General features: G+C 50.2%; 7 protein-coding genes across 7 annotated transcripts; 3 read left to right on the top strand and 4 right to left on the bottom strand.

Moving 5' to 3' along the window:
- Window positions 1-315: 315 nt before the first annotated feature.
- Window positions 316-656, bottom strand: N7515_008433 (uncharacterized protein; the record flags this gene model as incomplete). The annotated part of the gene is made up of 3 exons (XM_056669177.1): window positions 316-422; window positions 478-603; window positions 650-656. The coding sequence occupies 3 exons, from the start codon at window positions 654-656 to the stop codon at window positions 316-318; spliced, it is 240 nt and encodes a 79-aa protein (XP_056519007.1).
- Window positions 657-1461: 805 nt separating this feature from the next.
- Window positions 1462-5095, bottom strand: N7515_008432 (SacI domain and endonuclease/exonuclease/phosphatase family protein; the record flags this gene model as incomplete). Its single annotated transcript, XM_056669176.1, has 7 exons — window positions 1462-1886; window positions 1933-2264; window positions 2314-2423; window positions 2471-2770; window positions 2824-4471; window positions 4538-4733; window positions 4783-5095. 7 exons carry the CDS (start codon window positions 5093-5095, stop codon window positions 1462-1464), a joined length of 3324 nt encoding a protein of 1107 aa, XP_056519006.1.
- Window positions 5096-5664: 569 nt separating this feature from the next.
- pxr1 (telomerase inhibitor/ribosome biogenesis protein PXR1) lies at window positions 5665-6602 on the top strand (the record flags this gene model as incomplete). The annotated part of the gene is made up of 3 exons (XM_056669175.1): window positions 5665-5687; window positions 5738-6530; window positions 6582-6602. The coding sequence occupies 3 exons, from the start codon at window positions 5665-5667 to the stop codon at window positions 6600-6602; spliced, it is 837 nt and encodes a 278-aa protein (XP_056519005.1).
- Window positions 6603-7202: 600 nt separating this feature from the next.
- On the top strand, window positions 7203-8349 carry N7515_008430 (uncharacterized protein; the record flags this gene model as incomplete). The annotated part of the gene is made up of 2 exons (XM_056669174.1): window positions 7203-7273; window positions 7323-8349. 2 exons carry the CDS (start codon window positions 7203-7205, stop codon window positions 8347-8349), a joined length of 1098 nt encoding a protein of 365 aa, XP_056519004.1.
- Window positions 8350-8715: 366 nt separating this feature from the next.
- On the bottom strand, window positions 8716-11625 carry N7515_008429 (putative kinesin family protein (KipA); the record flags this gene model as incomplete). The annotated part of the gene is made up of 3 exons (XM_056669173.1): window positions 8716-10179; window positions 10227-10792; window positions 10857-11625. The coding sequence occupies 3 exons, from the start codon at window positions 11623-11625 to the stop codon at window positions 8716-8718; spliced, it is 2799 nt and encodes a 932-aa protein (XP_056519003.1).
- A 1495-nt stretch (window positions 11626-13120) lies between these two features.
- On the bottom strand, window positions 13121-14382 carry kin28 (TFIIH complex serine/threonine-protein kinase subunit KIN28; the record flags this gene model as incomplete). Its single annotated transcript, XM_056669172.1, has 2 exons — window positions 13121-14136; window positions 14187-14382. The coding sequence occupies 2 exons, from the start codon at window positions 14380-14382 to the stop codon at window positions 13121-13123; spliced, it is 1212 nt and encodes a 403-aa protein (XP_056519002.1).
- A 415-nt stretch (window positions 14383-14797) lies between these two features.
- Window positions 14798-15541, top strand: N7515_008427 (mitochondrial 37S ribosomal protein mS41; the record flags this gene model as incomplete). Its single annotated transcript, XM_056669171.1, has 1 exon — window positions 14798-15541. One exon carries the CDS (start codon window positions 14798-14800, stop codon window positions 15539-15541), a length of 744 nt encoding a protein of 247 aa, XP_056519001.1.
- Between the last annotated feature and the right edge of the window lie 272 nt (window positions 15542-15813).

The following is a 15813-nucleotide window of genomic DNA, read 5'->3' as shown; positions in this document are numbered from 1 at the left end:
ATATCATCTGAGACACTTGCCGAAGCAAGTAATATCCCAGTGTGTCGTATTTGAGATCGTCAGTGATAGAGGTACAATTGAGTGAAAGATACATATTTCAGTGAAGAAGAAAGAAGTTCCGTGACACGCGAACCATCTGAGTTATGATTCTCATTCGGCTGAGTACCCTTGCTCCATCCTGTTCCCCGGTTAATTGACCAACATGAATGGAAATCAGGCAGAGTATGAGGGGGAATCATGCAGAACTCGACATATAGCAGGTGATTGTAGGCTAGGGTATTGCTGTAGTAGGGAAATCATCACTTAGGACCCATTTCATCCCATGAGTCTGGTGACCCATGAGGACACAGTGGACCAGAGCTCAGGGACAATCCGTAGGAGTTCTAGGAGAAGACCACCGCAAACAACAAAGGCGAGGAGTACTGTGGGGAACGTCAGTATTTGCTTTCGCGAACAGTAGCTCATAAACATACCAACCCAGCTCGTTGAAAGGGGCGACTTCGTGGTCTTCTTCGGTTTGACCGTGATAGGCGCCTTTCCTCTTTTCGCGGCCTCGGTCTTCGCGAATCGGTCGTTTGCTCGACGTTGCTGTGGGGTTTGTGCCTAACATGTGTTAACCTTCATCCATTACAGCCTTCAGCCCTTGTACTTGCCATGGTGAGATGTGAAGGTGATAGATAAGGGGGAGACAGATGGATGGGAGGGAATGTTTCAAGAAATGTGCCGGCAAAAAAAAGGCCACGTTGTTTATTGACGAAACAATGACTAGTTGTGCATGGACATTTGAGTGGACAAAAGGAACCCCCTGGACTCATATACCTACTGAATCGGTGTGCAAACTGCCTATGCATTAGGAATCTTGAAAGCGCAAATTTACTTATTCTTCTATGTCTCCATGTCATCCATTCTTAACCCTCATTTGGACTGGATGTAGTATAGACGCTATGGAGAGGAGAGCTTATTACGATTTTTGGAATTATTTCAGACCGGGGCATAGTGTACTGTGTACTTGAGCTCCCACAAGCCACCTCTGAATGATCCCTTGATATACTATGTATGACATCCTATGTTTGAGGCTGGATTGATATAGAGTCAGTAGTTTGAAAGGCGGCGTCAGCGGTCGGAGAATAAGGCGGTCAACATGTGAATCCATTTTTATGACATCAGCGTGCTTAGTCAATTTTATCTCGGGCCCCGGACTCCGGATCCACCCTGTAGAGCAGAGTGGACCCTCACATTACACAGTACTACAGACTTGATAGGATCATAGGAACCCCAGAGGATATCACAACCTTAAAAAAAAGGTATAGAAACGAATGAGACGGGTTTATGTCGAGGTCATTTCATGGAATAAAGTAGCGGCCAGATGCTGTGATATAGCTACTCTGAAGGGTATCCAGTATCCAACCATCCGGGTTTCAAGACAGAGATTAAATTGGGATATGAACCAATGAGGCGTTATTATTGAAGAAGTGGCTTCCAATCAATATGCTCTCTGGCCGAGTCGCTGAGGAGATCTGTAGAGTCCACGCCAGCAGCCACGCCACTCCCTGGACTACCCTGTCTTGACATGTGTTGACCACTGGGGGTTATGGTCCCACCATTCGTTTGGGAACTTAGCGCTAGCGGCTTACGAGGCACAGCCGGTGGTACTCTCCCAAGGTCGACTGCCTGTGATGGCTCGGATGCCGTTGGTGATTCAAAAGCCCCATTCCGCGGGGGTAGCATGGGCTTCCCCACGACCGGAACAGGATCTGCTTTCTTATCCTCCGCCGAACTCGGGCTTGCTACCCAGTCGGTGTCTGCGAGGAATGGATTGGACTTGCGCTGGGTATTTGCAATGAGCCCTTCCTTTGGCGGTTGAACCGTTGCTTTCACCGATGCGCCTGTCATGCGTTAGCGAGCTCGCCATGCCAAGGGCTAAACACTTACCATTGTCCAACCACCATCGGCTTCTATCGGAGCTGGCCGGTGGTAGACCAGGTGCAATCGAGAACTGCGGAGGAATCTCGTCGTCATCCAGATCCAACAGAGATGTAGAGTCTGCAAGGGAAGTTTGGCCATGGCCCTGCTTTTCCGCGTATATTGACCGTCTAAGCGCCTCTTTTAGTGCGTGATCGACAATGTCGATAATACAATCAAATGTAGCCCAGACTGGACGGTGATCAGATACTCTCAACTCTGCAGTCTGATAGTTTGTCTGGCGCAAATTGGCCCCTCTCCATAGGACTCGGTCGCACCATGCAGGGATTCGCGCTTTCTCGCTGCCATGTGTCAGACATCTCCAGATTGAATATATCATAAGAGACTTACGATGTGTCATAATTGTCTCTTCCGACGTCGTATTTGTAAGTGGGTGGAAAGTTGATCGGCCCTTCTGAATAGAACTGGAATACTCTGCCTGCTACCATTTGTAGATTCAACTGTGACTGTTAGGCCAGTCTCAGTACCAGAAAGGAATCCGACTCACTTGGTCATTGTCATATAGTCTTTGATAGTCCTGCTGCAGGATAAGCTCTCTTGCGCTCGAGTTGCTTAGTCCGATACGGTAGTTGAAATCCCCCAGCCAGATCACTGCATCATGGTCAGCGATTGACCGGTTCTTCTGAAACCGCAGCCCTCGATCAATGATCTCGTAATCTCTGTTTCTTTCGTCATAATTCGCAAACCCGGCTGCAAGATGGGCGGTAACGAAGCAGACACTCGTATTGGAAAAGTCGAAGCGAATAGCACAGCCGCCCTTATTGCCAGCAATGCCAGACAAGCCCGTCTGTATACCTCAGTCAGAGCGACCCTAACCATGGGGACTTTGAGATATCTTACCTTCTTGACGCTGCCTTCGACATTCTTGATATATTTCAACGCGTCAACTTTCACGTAAAGCAAAATAGCAGCGCCGACTAGCTGGCCACTTCTCAGGTGCACATATCCCCCAGTCCCTCTCATTCTCGAATGTGCGTTCAAACAATCGTAAACTGCCCTTTCCCAGACTTTGCGGGTACTGGGATCGGTGGACATGATTTGCTGAGGACTCAGGGCGACAATTTCCTGAAATCCTACGACGAAAATCGCGGGATCTTCATAGGACTCATCTGACTTTGGGAACAGCCACGGTGTGAGATCTGTGCCTGGGCCCTCATTACGTCCATTCACATTGAAGGTACCGACCCAAAATCGGACTTGTTCGCGCGACGAGTATTCCAGAGCGCGGCGGTTCAGCTCCTCCCCGACCAGATCATTGATCGGGTCATAAAGATACACAGGCACTTGATTTGCTAGTCTACCCAAGAGCAGATCAATCGTCCTTTGTCGAGCCTTGTCCGTGAAATTGTTGACGTAAAGCCTAGTGGCACTCTTTCGGGCATCTGCAAGCGCTCCTGCAAGTGACATCTTTCCGTGTCGTGTAAAAGAGGATTTGAGAGCTCCTGTCCCGGCATAAATTTTTGAGAGAGCATCGCCATTGTCGGCCCAGATGGTCGAGTGCCGAACCTGCAAGTCTGAGCTGAGCCTGCCACCTTGCTGTGATAGGAATGACTCAAACGCCATCGAACTAATAATGGTCTGGACGAGGTTTGTTCTGTCAAGGCAATCCAGACAATTGGTGCGAAAGACACCCTCTTGCTGCAAAATGACGGAAGAGCCGTTCACCGCGTCGTCTCTGTCATCGAGGCTGCTTTTAGGACGACTCGAATCTTCGGACAAAAAGTAAGAAAATCCGTCCAACGAATTGATAAGCTCGTGTTTAATCTGAGAGCTCGCTTCATATCCCGAAGGGCCTCGCGTCTCAGCGAGGAAATCATATTCAGTCATTCTCAACAGGCTACGGCGCGGTGAAGTTCCTGTACCCTCTTTTTGTCTAGTCGAGCTTCTGCTGATATGCTGACGAAACTTGGCCGACAACTCAGCTTCCCCGGGCTTCAGTTCGGTCAGCAGATTGACGACATGTACGGCGCCATATTCAAGCTCCAGCGATTCAAAGTGTTGATTGAATGCGTGCTGTGTTGCCTCGCTCGATCGCGTGACCTCGATCTTTTGTTGTCCCGGAATGAGACCTGGGGCCTGTTCCCAGAAAATGGGCACTGAGCCTCGGACCTGAACATACGAGAACACAATTCCCGGTGCAACCCACAATATAGTCTCGGTTTCCACGAAATTGGCGACGTGCCCATCGTCATCGATACCTCTGGAGTTGAATCTCGTGCCAGCACGCCGAGACGATTGTCGAGATATTACCGTCAACATGGAGGGTAGATTTGTTCGCACGTGAGGGAGAATTGGGACAGTGGCTGGAATTTTGAGCGTACTGGCAAAACCTCGAATCACACAGGTTAACATCTGAGACGCATCTAGTTTGGCTCTGTCGGCTGGCGGTAAGTGGCTTCGGAAGAGGAGAAGCGGGCTTATCATGTAAGAATTCCAAAGCATGTCTTCGTCAAGGCTGTCGATGTCGAATGCGGCAGATTTGTCGGCCCTTGAGCATGGTTAGGGCATAAACACGAGGCAGCGAATTGACAAGAGCAAGGTACTGTTAACTTACCGGTCCTGCAAGCGATCTGTGAGATTGAAATCGAGACTGTAGTAGAAACTTCCATCTCCAAGCAGCTTCTTCAGAGCCAGAAAAGGGTGGTCGGTTACCACGTCCTTCCCATCCGTGCCAAGTCGCTCCTCGGCGGCGAATTGAGAACCGCCCTCATAGTCAAGGCCGTACTCATATTCTGAGCTATTGAGACAATCTGAATTTGTGAGTGACGATTCGACCACAGAGATGCATAGGAAACATACAGAAGCCTACATTGTCAATCTTGGACACGGTTTCTCCAGGCTTCACAGTGGCAGCTTGCGAGGAGCTTGTGACGACGCAGACAAATACATCTTCGTTGAGAGTAACAAGGCCAAGGGTGCCGTGTCCATATCCCAATGGCCTGTAGTCTTCCAGATCCACAGACTCCGAGTCTGTGAACTCAAGTTGACAGCGGCGGCTCCCCTTCGCAGCGGTATCGGTTGATGTGTGATGAAACACTAGAGCTTGGTCCGAGGAGACCAGCGCAATCGTACGCTGGGGCTGATCTCGACAGAGAACGCGAATATTCGGCATGATGCGCGAGAGATATCAATGTGCGGGAAGAAGCAGTGGCATAGCTTACTGCCACATCAATACTTTTTATCCTACTTCGGTGATTTATATACCGCAGGAGAGAACCCTTCTGCCCCAAGAGTCTGAAAATACCATGGAAAAATTACCCTCGAGCCCCCAATATCTGCAATGGAAATTCCTCCAAGTTCAAAAAGAAGAATATTATTGGGCTGAGATTGTTGGTCGTCGAGTCTGCGACGTCGGTTACCTCAGTCCCCTCAACTACCTAGTCCCCTGCGAAAGGCGGTGCATGGCCAAATACACCGCCTGCTGCTTCCAGCCATAATGACTCAGCATTTCCAGGGACTTTGATCGGGAAGCAATCTGATTAGGTTTAGCGCACCAAAAATACGGCAGAATATTTGGATCATGTGATAAGGTCTGAGGGCCTTATCGATTGCTTACTCATCTTGATCCTACCCGCGGGAACTGATCGACTTTTTTTTTGGACTTTTTTTTTGGACTTTTTTTTTGAGATCTTTCTGACATTCAACTCCAATATAGATCTCTTGATCCAAGATTTATTAATTATGGGCTTGGCAGGGCCACGCAGGTATGCAATTTGTCAGACTTTTCTTGAACTGTCCCCTAATCCCTGACTAGGAGCACCAAAATCGGCAATGATCCCAACAATACCAACTGGACCCGGTCCACAACTGGGTTCGGGCATCGGATCATGAGCTCTCAAGGCTGGACCCCCGGAAGTCTCCTGGGTGCAAAAGATGCCGCGCACGCCAACATGTTAACCGCCGCCAGTGCTTCTCACATCAAAGTCACACTCAAGGACGACACTCTTGGGTTGGGTGCTCGCATTGGGCGAGAGATGGAACCGACTGGGCTCGATGCCTTCAAAGGGTTACTTGGGCGACTCAACGGCAAAAGCGAAGTGGAATTAAAGAAGGACGAACAAAAGCGCGACAATGTCCGATTAGCTCGGTATGCTGCTCTAAAATTCCCGGAAGTCAGGTTCGTCAGTGGTGGACTTCTGGCGCAGGAAAAAGAGTCCGAAATCCCCGAACCAGCCCCCAGGGATACGGTTCCCGAGAAATCCAAATCGGACAAGGAAAAGCGTACAAAAACCACTGAGGATGCCGAGACCTCAAGCGAATCGGATGTCCCAGCCCGCAAATCCAAATCCAAGTCGAAATCCAAGTCCAAGTCCAAAAAGTCGCGTTCCCGAGACGATACGGATGGGAATGACTCGAGCTCGGAATCGAAGAAGAAAAAGAAGTCCAAGAAGAGAAAGGCCGATTCTTCAGACAAGACACCTGAACCAGGAGTGAAGGCAGCAGCAACAATATCCAGGGAGCGGCGGCCTATGGGACGAAATGTCACTCGGTCACGCCATATTGCCCAGAAGAAAAGAGCTATCATGGACGACAAGTCTCTCAACGAGGTAAGCTGTGCGGTGACTACTTCTTGTATTTACCTGCTAACATGGTTCCAGATCTTCATGATCAAAGCATAGAGTTTCGCAAACCTGCATCTGAAGCGCATTGGACATAAAATGTTGGAGTTATTCGGTGTTTTGCAACTTTCATGATTTCCCCCTATTCAATAAACCAATCAAATCCCACATTGAACATGGTAGATACTGCGTACTATCGTTTCGCAGTTGGTACACTGTGTATATTGTATAATTAATAAACCTAATCTATGTATAGGTACCAAGTACCTTACACATGGTTGTGATCATATCAAGAACAGGGCTCCAGCCAGGGCTAGATTACTAAGCTAGGGCGTTCGTCCGACCTCGGGATGCTGGTGCCTTCGCGCAAGGTATCCACAATCAACGTCATATCTTCACCTCATTGACGATTTATCGTATGCCCCTAATAGTCAATTGTTCGCCATTACGGGAACGCAAATACCCCGACTGACATCCTGAGACCCAACAGGTTGCGCCGAATACTCCATAAGCAGCTTTTCTAGGTGGCCCGCAGCTCCGACTATCTCTGGCAACTTTCAAGGGCCGAGCATTTCTCGCCCTGTACAGCAACTGGGCTGAGCCAGGGAGCCGTACAGAATTGTGCTTGACTGCAGAGCGAGCGTCCTACTACAACAATGAATGGTGAGGCCCGCTCAACTGGTCGTTCCTCGGGACCTAGCTCTCAGCCGAGTCGTGGAAGGAAACGGCAAGTCATATACCCAACATAGCTTCTAGTCGCCCGTAACTGACAGGAACTAGAGTCCACTGGGCGCCATTGAATATTGGCCTTCAACGACGTCTCCAAACGTTTGTGGTACTATGTCACACTCTGACCATCGCGATCTTTCTGACCAGTTTCTTCTTCACCTGTGCCATTCCGTTATTCTGGCCCCTTCTGGTTCCATATCTTGTCTACATCTCTCTTTTTTCCACCGCAGCTACGTCGGGGGACCTGAAGGGCCGTAGCCCATTCCTGCGCTCGCTGCCTATCTGGAAAGTGTACGCCTCTTACTTTCCTGCTCGTCTTCACCGCGAGGAGTCGCTTCCACCGACGAAGAAATACATCTTTGGCTATCACCCACATGGGATCATCTCCCATGGTGCATTTGCCGCGTTTGGGACAGAGGCCTTGGGCTTCTCCAAGCTCTTTCCGGGAATCACCAACACCCTCTTAACACTCGACGCGAACTTCCGCATTCCTTTCTATCGAGAATACGCACTTGCTATGGGACTCGCCAGTGTTTCTCGGGAATCCTGTGAGAACATTCTCACGAAAGGGGGTGCAGATAACGAGGGCATGGGACGCGCAATAACGATCGTTGTCGGGGGTGCTCGTGAATCCCTCAATGCCCGGCCTAATTCTGTGCGGCTGGTGTTGAAAAGACGCAAAGGGTTTGTCAAGCTCGCTATTCGAACCGGGGCCGATCTGGTGCCTGTCCTAGCATTTGGTGAAAATGACCTATACGATCAAGTAGACTCGAATCAGCACCCGATCATCCATAAGATCCAGATGCTTGTGAAGCGGACTTTAGGATTCACTATACCGCTGTTTCATGCACGCGGAGTTTTCAACTACGATGTTGGACTGATGCCATACCGCAATCCTCTGAATATTGTGGTCGGACGACCAATTCCGGTCATGCAGCAACCGAACCGCGACAAGATAAATGATCAGTACATCGATGAACTGCATTCTCGATATGTGGAGGAGCTGATACGCCTCTGGGATCAGTGGAAAGACGTTTATGCCAAGGACAGGGAAGGCGAGTTGGAGATCATCTCTTGATCAGGCATACTCTTTGTACAAAATTTCCCCACAGACTCAACATGTGGAGAGTTTAGGCGCATATTGTACAGCATAGTTGATTATATGTAACTTCAGAGGAGAATGATACCTGGCAGATACTGAGATCTTCTTTTTCGGTCTCGTACTCCATGCCGCTTTTGCTCACTCAGTCACTGAACATACCCGAGGTTTAGTTAAACAGGCACATACTTGAACAATAGAATCACACACTCGATCTCGAGACGTCGTTTGAAAATTAGATACACACGCAAGAAAGAAAACCTATCAATTGGGTATCAGAGCAAATAACAAGGAAACATTTTCCGCAGAAGCACAGGAAACAAGAAATTGCATCGAAAATTTCCATCATCCCCGGAAAGATGAGCGAAGGTCTGGATCCCACGGGGGAGCGCTGGGATTTAAGGCCGGCACTTCCGCCGATGAGGACACTCGTCGGCTTTCAGTAGCGAGGCTTTTGTCCTTAGCCAGGTGCCCGCTTTCTGCACGGCTCTGGATCATTTCCTCCAGCATCCGTGAGACTTCGTCCATGTTTTTCCCTTCGTCCACCTTTTCACTTCTACCGGACAAGGGACGCCTGCCGGGACTCTCAGATTGCGCAACAGAGCCATCGGTCCCAGCCAGATTGTCTGCATCCCCAGCGGCGGAGCCACTTTTGGGTTTCAGGTCTGAGGATTGGGAGTCACCGGTCACAGTAGCCAAATCTCGATGCCGGGCTGCAGATCGGAGAGCAGCAAGCATGCGATCCTTGTCATCGAGCTGCAACCGGAGCTCATTGATCTCCATATCCTTCTCACGGACCAAAGCAGAGAGATCTGGATGTTCGGCAATCGTCGTATTCGTCGGCTTAACGCCGACTGACATCCGTGAATGACTGGATCGTCTTGCCTGGAGCAACCGGCGCTCCAGGGTGGAGATGTATCGATTTTTGTCCCCGAGGTCAGCTTGCAAGGCAGTAACCTGTCGTTGCAAACTAGCTCTGCCATCGCCGAACTCCCCGAGATCATCCTCAGAGTCGTTTCCAAATGGCCCTCCCGGATATGGCATGACCGACGGATCGTTGCTATTGACCGACATGAACGAGATGGGTCGTATCGATGAATGGCCGGCACCCAGTGTAGATTGGCTGGCGGAAGAACGTAGGGATCGCGTCCCGGAATCTGTGGTAGACATCCGAGAAAGACGCCCAAACGCAGATAGGCTGTTATGAGTGTTCACCCCAGTGGACTTGGAACTCAAGATCAGGCGGTTGAGATGCTCGATACGCTCTTTAAGCGCGGTCCGGGCCAACTGCATCTCCAATACTTGTTCTTCATGTCGGACCTGGGCTTCCTTTTCATATTGCTGTTCATCCCATTTGAGTTCCTTCTCTGCTTGGGATTTGGCCTGAGAATCCAGCTGACCGCGGAGAGCCTGGATTTCCATGCGATACCGTTCGAGCAGTACCCGGCTCCCCGAATCACCGCCACCGCTGCCGTATGCCTCCTCGGCCTTTTTGGCATGACTGACAATATTATTCTTCGCCCGAGCAGCAAATTTCATGGTGTTCAAAGTTTCACCGGTGTGCGAGTTGATCCCGCTGGTGAGTTGAATGGTGCACAGAATACTGACCAGCGAGCCACCGGACAGAGCTGGCTGTAGGAGTCTAGTCAACTTGCTATCCCGGTAAGGCAGATGCCTCCCATCGCGGTCTGTGGGATTGCCTTGTTTGTCCTTATTCTCCGAGAGTCGGGAGATAATGGTGCCCAGAGTGAGGAGACTCTTGTTGATATGGGCACCCTCTGTCCGTCGTTCCTTGTCGTCAGCGGCACGCTCGGAGCCAGCTAAATCGATCAAACTCAGGGTTGACACCCGCACACCCCCGGGGCGATCCCGGCGCGCTTATCTTGAGAGTTGCGCGAGGGCACTCGCTCTCGACTCTCCACCACGATCTGAACCACCGCGTGACTTCGAGAGCTGCGCGCATTGAATTGTGTACTACTCGTGCGTCGTGCATGGTCACCGCGGGCAATGACACGCAGGAGCTGTGTCGGGCTTTGCACAATCTCTTCCTTGAGCGGCGTTGCATATACTCCTCGTTTGCTATCCTCTCGCAGCTTGATTTCTTCCTGGGTCCCCCCAGGGCCGTTGGCAGCAGAAGCGGAAAGCAGATCGTTAATCTTCTCATTATAGATTTCCAGATAGCTGACCCGCAGCAAGAACTCCCGATGCGGGGTCTCTCTGATGAAAGAGAAGATGTCGGTGATTGCGAGCGGTATTACACCCGGAGACGTCGCTGTGCCTTGCATCGAGAACGTCTTTCCAGTCCCCGTCATACCATATGCAAAGACCGTTCCGTGATAGCCCTCCATGACACGCCGGACAAGGCGTTTAGCTGCTGAATCGTAGACCTTGGCGTTATTTTCTTGTGGACTGAAGACATTGTCTGATGGAGAGTTAGTTGGGACCATTGGTAAGGAGCCGAGTGAGATGTTTGGATCATGTCTTACCATAAAAATAATCGCCCGCTTCTTTCCCGCGGTAGGAGATGAGGCTTTTGCGGCTATCGACAGACCATTCGCCATGATTTCTGGGGGTCTCTCCCCCAGTGTTATTGTCGGGACGAACACGGACACTGACAAGCACGTTGCCCTTGATCTCTTTTGGCTTGGAGCCCGTTTTACCTGTCCCATCATCCGCATCCTCAAATGTCGTCGCACTCGTTGAGCAAGATCCTTGGGCGGAGGAACTTCTGCTGTGGGGAGGAGATGCCTCTGGATCTCGTGCATCCGTACTTGATATGAACTTGCCCTCTCCTCCCCCACTGAGCAACGACGGGGTTTTCGAGCTTCGATAGCTGCTCGTGGTTCCTGTGCTCAGACGCGAGCTTCTCTGGGGTCGCACACTGACAGTAGCACCTTGGATTCCCGATATCGAGGATGCAGTGGAGGGACGGCTGCTGGCTTTTGGTGGTTGAGGGAACGAGGCAATGCTGATGGTCCGGCGCAAAGACTTATCCGGGCTACTCGGACTGCGCCCAATGGAAGCTGACCGGGCCGCGTGCAGGTTAGAGGTTGAGTTGGAAGTTGATAGAGGTGACTTCGGCGAAGGTTTGGGGCTGGAGGGCGTTCGTAGTTTTGATGTCTGGTAAGGAGATGCAGCCCGCGGTGTGTCGGAAGATATCGTCTTTCTGGGTTTGGGGTTGGAGAGGGTTGGTAATGATCCCGGAGGGTTTGTGACTGGCCGCGAAGGCTGGGGTAAAGTCGACATCGAGGCCATGGTGATTTTTCAAGCGGTCCCTAGTACCTATGTTGTCGAATAGGCATGGATGAATTTATCAAGAAGAATTGAGCGCGACGGTCATGTAGGCCGATGGAAGAGTTGTTCGGATAGGCCTGACATTCACCACGAGATTAGCAAAATGAACCATTTGAGACAAGAGTTGGATGCTTGACTGGACCGGACAAGCTTCAGGAAACGGTCATGCCACTTGCATTCCTCAAAAGGAAGATGCAGTCTCCAATAGCGAACGCATGCAGATCCAGATACACATTGTGACTGAGGTTTCGGGTACTCACCGATACAAACAACCATGCGACGTTGAAATTGCGGCAATTCACGCGAGATTTGAAGTGGCAAAATGATATGAAAAAAGATCGATACAGCTAAGACGCGAATAAGCCCAGAGGGGAGAAAAAAAGAATGAGAGAAAGAGGCGTCAAAGTATCCGAGTTGCCCCCCGCAGAGAGAAGAGAAGAGTCGGGGCCAGGCTTAATTATTAAGAATTATTTAGTTTGTACATTTGATTGTACTGTGTACATTGTTTTAAGGTATACCTATTTATTTGTCTCCTTCTATCCTTGATCCCTAGGTGTTCAAGTGGGAGTTCCTTCTTCTATCCCGATCATGTTGTTATAGGTTTGTACTGTGTACTGTATATATGAAGTAGTCCTAACATCTTAACAATGTATAGTTGTAAGAATAAAAAGGGGGAAAACAAAAGCAAATAGAGCCCCTTCGTCCAATCAGAGGTTTCAGACCCTTGGGAGGGAAAAAGGAAGGAAAAAAGGGGGGCAAATCAGGTCAAATCAGCTCCTCCCCATGGATCAGATCGTAGCTAACCAAGGTATATACTCGGTACCTAGCTACCTAAATAGTTTGGTTACCTACGAGTAACTACCTACAAGTACTAGTACCTTACAACTCCCTTCTAATCAAGGCTTACTATCCTTTATAAGGAGTTGACACTCCGTACACACTACCACAGCCTTTGCACGCCTGGCAAATCCCGGTTCATCTCCGTACTCAAATCAAGCAAAGATTGACCATCTGCCATTCTGCCTACGGAAGAGGCTAAGGAAACCCCCAAATCGAAATTACATCTGCGCCGTTGATCCTCATTTGAGATTTGATCCACTAAGATCAGAAGAGAACGATAGATTGATGTTCACGCCATCTCTGGACTTCTCTTCTAAATAAAAGTCATAATATATGTGAGGGACAATACTCCAAGGGCATGTAAGGGAAGCAGTCTCTTCAATTGGACGCGACCTTGACAGGGACTCGTGGAAAGTCGATCCGACCGTGTCCTGACATGACTTATCAAGGAGGCAGGACAAAGAGGATTCGAGTCGATCCCGATCGAAGCCAATAATATGTGGCTGCAGATGCCAATGCAGTCTTTACCTAGCTCGAGGGTCAAGCAGAACAAGAATCCCATTATTAAGCGCCATTCTTGGCTTTCTTTCCGTGATTTCTTTGTTGGAAATTGGTTTCATTTCATTCCGAAATCCAATTGGCGGGCAGCATTTTTGAACATGCCCTCGTCCAACTCACCGCCGCGTCGAGTCAAATCATCTCCCATCTTTTGCGTGCCGCCCGATTTTCGTGGGAGATCTTGATTCTGAGTCGGTCGCGGGTCCATCGTCCACCAATTGTGCCGTAGACATTGGACAGCCGTACTACGCTTGCGTGGGTCAAGTGCACACATCGACATCAGTAGATCTGCTCCCACCGGTCCTGCGGTGGGGAACTGTCGCAGGAAGAAATCACGTCCCTGCAATGGCACCACTTGGGCCTTATCCGTGGGAATGTAGTAAGGTAACTTGCTGACTCCGGGCCAGTTGTCCTCGGTAGGGGTACCAAACGCCTCGCAAATCTTAGTGATTTGATCCAAGTCGGTGCTGCCCGCCACAAAGGGAACCCGTAGTAGGAGCTCCGCGAAAACCATCCCCATTGACCAAACGTCGACCGCGCCGGAGTATTGTCGCGCACCGTAGAGAAGCTCAGGCGGCCGGTACCACCGAGTGATGACCTGATGGGTCATGTTGAACAAAGGATCGGCAAAGGATCGCGCGAGACCGAAATCCGCCAATTTAACCTCCCCGTCCGACGCGATCAGCAGGTTGTTGGGCTTGATATCCCGGTGGAGGACAAAGTTCTCATGGCACCACCATACACCTCGGGCAAGCATTCCCATCCAAGCCTTTATATCTGCCACTCCGTAGTGGATATCACTGTCCTTGATGAGCATCTCAAGGTCTCCCCCGGGAAGAAATTCGAGAACCAAGCTGAGGTTTTGATCCTTAGAGGAGAACACATCGTGAAGGGTGATAACATTGGGATGTTTCAGCTCTTGAAGGTACTTCACTTCACGGACTGCATCCATCGCAAGTCCATCCTTGTACTCGGCATTGACTTTAATCTTCTTGATCGCAACGCGGGATGATGGATCGTCTTGGAGGTGGCCGACGTATACCACAGCATAGGTACCTTCTCCTACTTTCTTGTCTATTTTCTTGTCAGCATGCGAGTCATTAGAGCATGATAATCCAGATCACCTTTAACATATCGCTCGCGGACCTCGATATTCAGTTGTTCGGTAAGTTCGCGATCTCCATCCGGCATTGGCTTCGCCACAGCTGCGGTAGATCCAGCGACTGAGTTCTGGGCAGCTGTAGCTCTTAGCCTGATTGCTGTATTCGGGGAATGTACGGTCATGGACGGCGAACGAGAGCCAAATGGTGAGAGTGCCATATTTAAGCCGATCGAGCCAAGAGGCCAGATTCTATAATATGAGGGAGGGAAAGGAGTGTAAAATAGCCACAGGTACTGAGTGGCCACATAGATTATCAAGAGATCATTTTCATATTTCAAAGTGAAGACAAGTATTGAAACATGAAGGCCGATGTCACTCTTCCCTACTTTCCTAGGCTGGCCCGGAGTATCGTTGATCCTGGAATTTGTTGGCGCCCGAAATTTCTCGGTCAAATCAACGGCAACTTCGCGCAGCCAATTCCTCGACAACTGCTGGAACTCCGCCAATCCCCGAGTTATCACTCAACATCATCCTAGTGTATTTCACCTCTTATTCGTTTTTCCGTGGTGAAAAACGCCCGAAAGTTACGAGAAAGTTCGGGGCTTGCGGCAACCTTTCCGCAACACCCTCACCATGAGCGTCATGGCAATGCGCAATTCACCGCTGGGCAGCTTCTCTTCACGCCTGTTCAAGGCTGTCTCCATCTCCAACTCATGCATTCGATCACTCCACAAGAACGCGCCCCGGCCGGTGCCATCTCCGACCCCTTTCGTTCCCGACGTCCCGACATTCCTCACACTGATCGGCCGCGAAATGTCGAAGCAAGCAAGCAAAATCCCCTCATGGGAGGAGTTATTCACCTGGAGCTCTGATCAGCTCCGCCAAGCTGGCATTGAACCCGCCCGCCAGCGACGGTATCTGATCCGGAAGCGCGAGAAGTTCAGAAATGGGCTGTACGGGCCCGGGGGCGACCTACACACCGTGGTTGATGGTGTGGCACAATTGCGGGTTGTCGAAGTGCCTCTGAGTGCCAAGGGTCTGGGACAGCAAGGCGCACAGGCCGGTGTCCAGACTTCTTCCGCTACACTGTCACCTGGCATGGTGAAGGCCCTGGTCAACCTGGCGCCTGATGCTACTGGATATCACTACAGCAAGAAAGAAGTGATCAAGCAATTTGCACACATGAAGGTTCACCGTGGCTCTCTCCCAATGGGACCGTATCTGCAGCCTTTGAAGGGCAGCAATGGTACCGCGGCTCTTATCTCGATCCAGGAGGGCATGTGGGAGGACAAGCGGGGCCACAAGGTTGATGGCGGTGAACGCCGACGTCGGGAGGTCCAGAACCAGAAGAGGCTGGATGAGAGAAAGAAGGCGTAAATGGGAACGATGGAATACCACTTTGTGTATCTTGCATATTGTTTTTCTGAGCCCGAATGTTTGTATACAAACTGTACTATACTATTGCTATCATTGCAATCATGATCAATTTTTCTTTTCAAGACAAACTTGCAGCAGACAGGTAGCTATGCCAGAAGAGAAATAGGATTAAACTGATAGAATGTAACTTGACAAAACATTAGACAACGTAGGGTCCCAAGTGGCGAGAAGCCACGTAATTTACATAGAGCACAGTCGTTTCAAGGCGAATA

The sequence above is a fragment of the Penicillium bovifimosum genome (assembly GCF_028826915.1).
Source record: "Penicillium bovifimosum strain IBT 22155 chromosome Unknown utg000006l_segment0_segment0, whole genome shotgun sequence".
Taxonomy (NCBI): domain Eukaryota; kingdom Fungi; phylum Ascomycota; class Eurotiomycetes; order Eurotiales; family Aspergillaceae; genus Penicillium; species Penicillium bovifimosum.
This window is presented reverse-complemented; position numbering and strand designations above follow the sequence as displayed.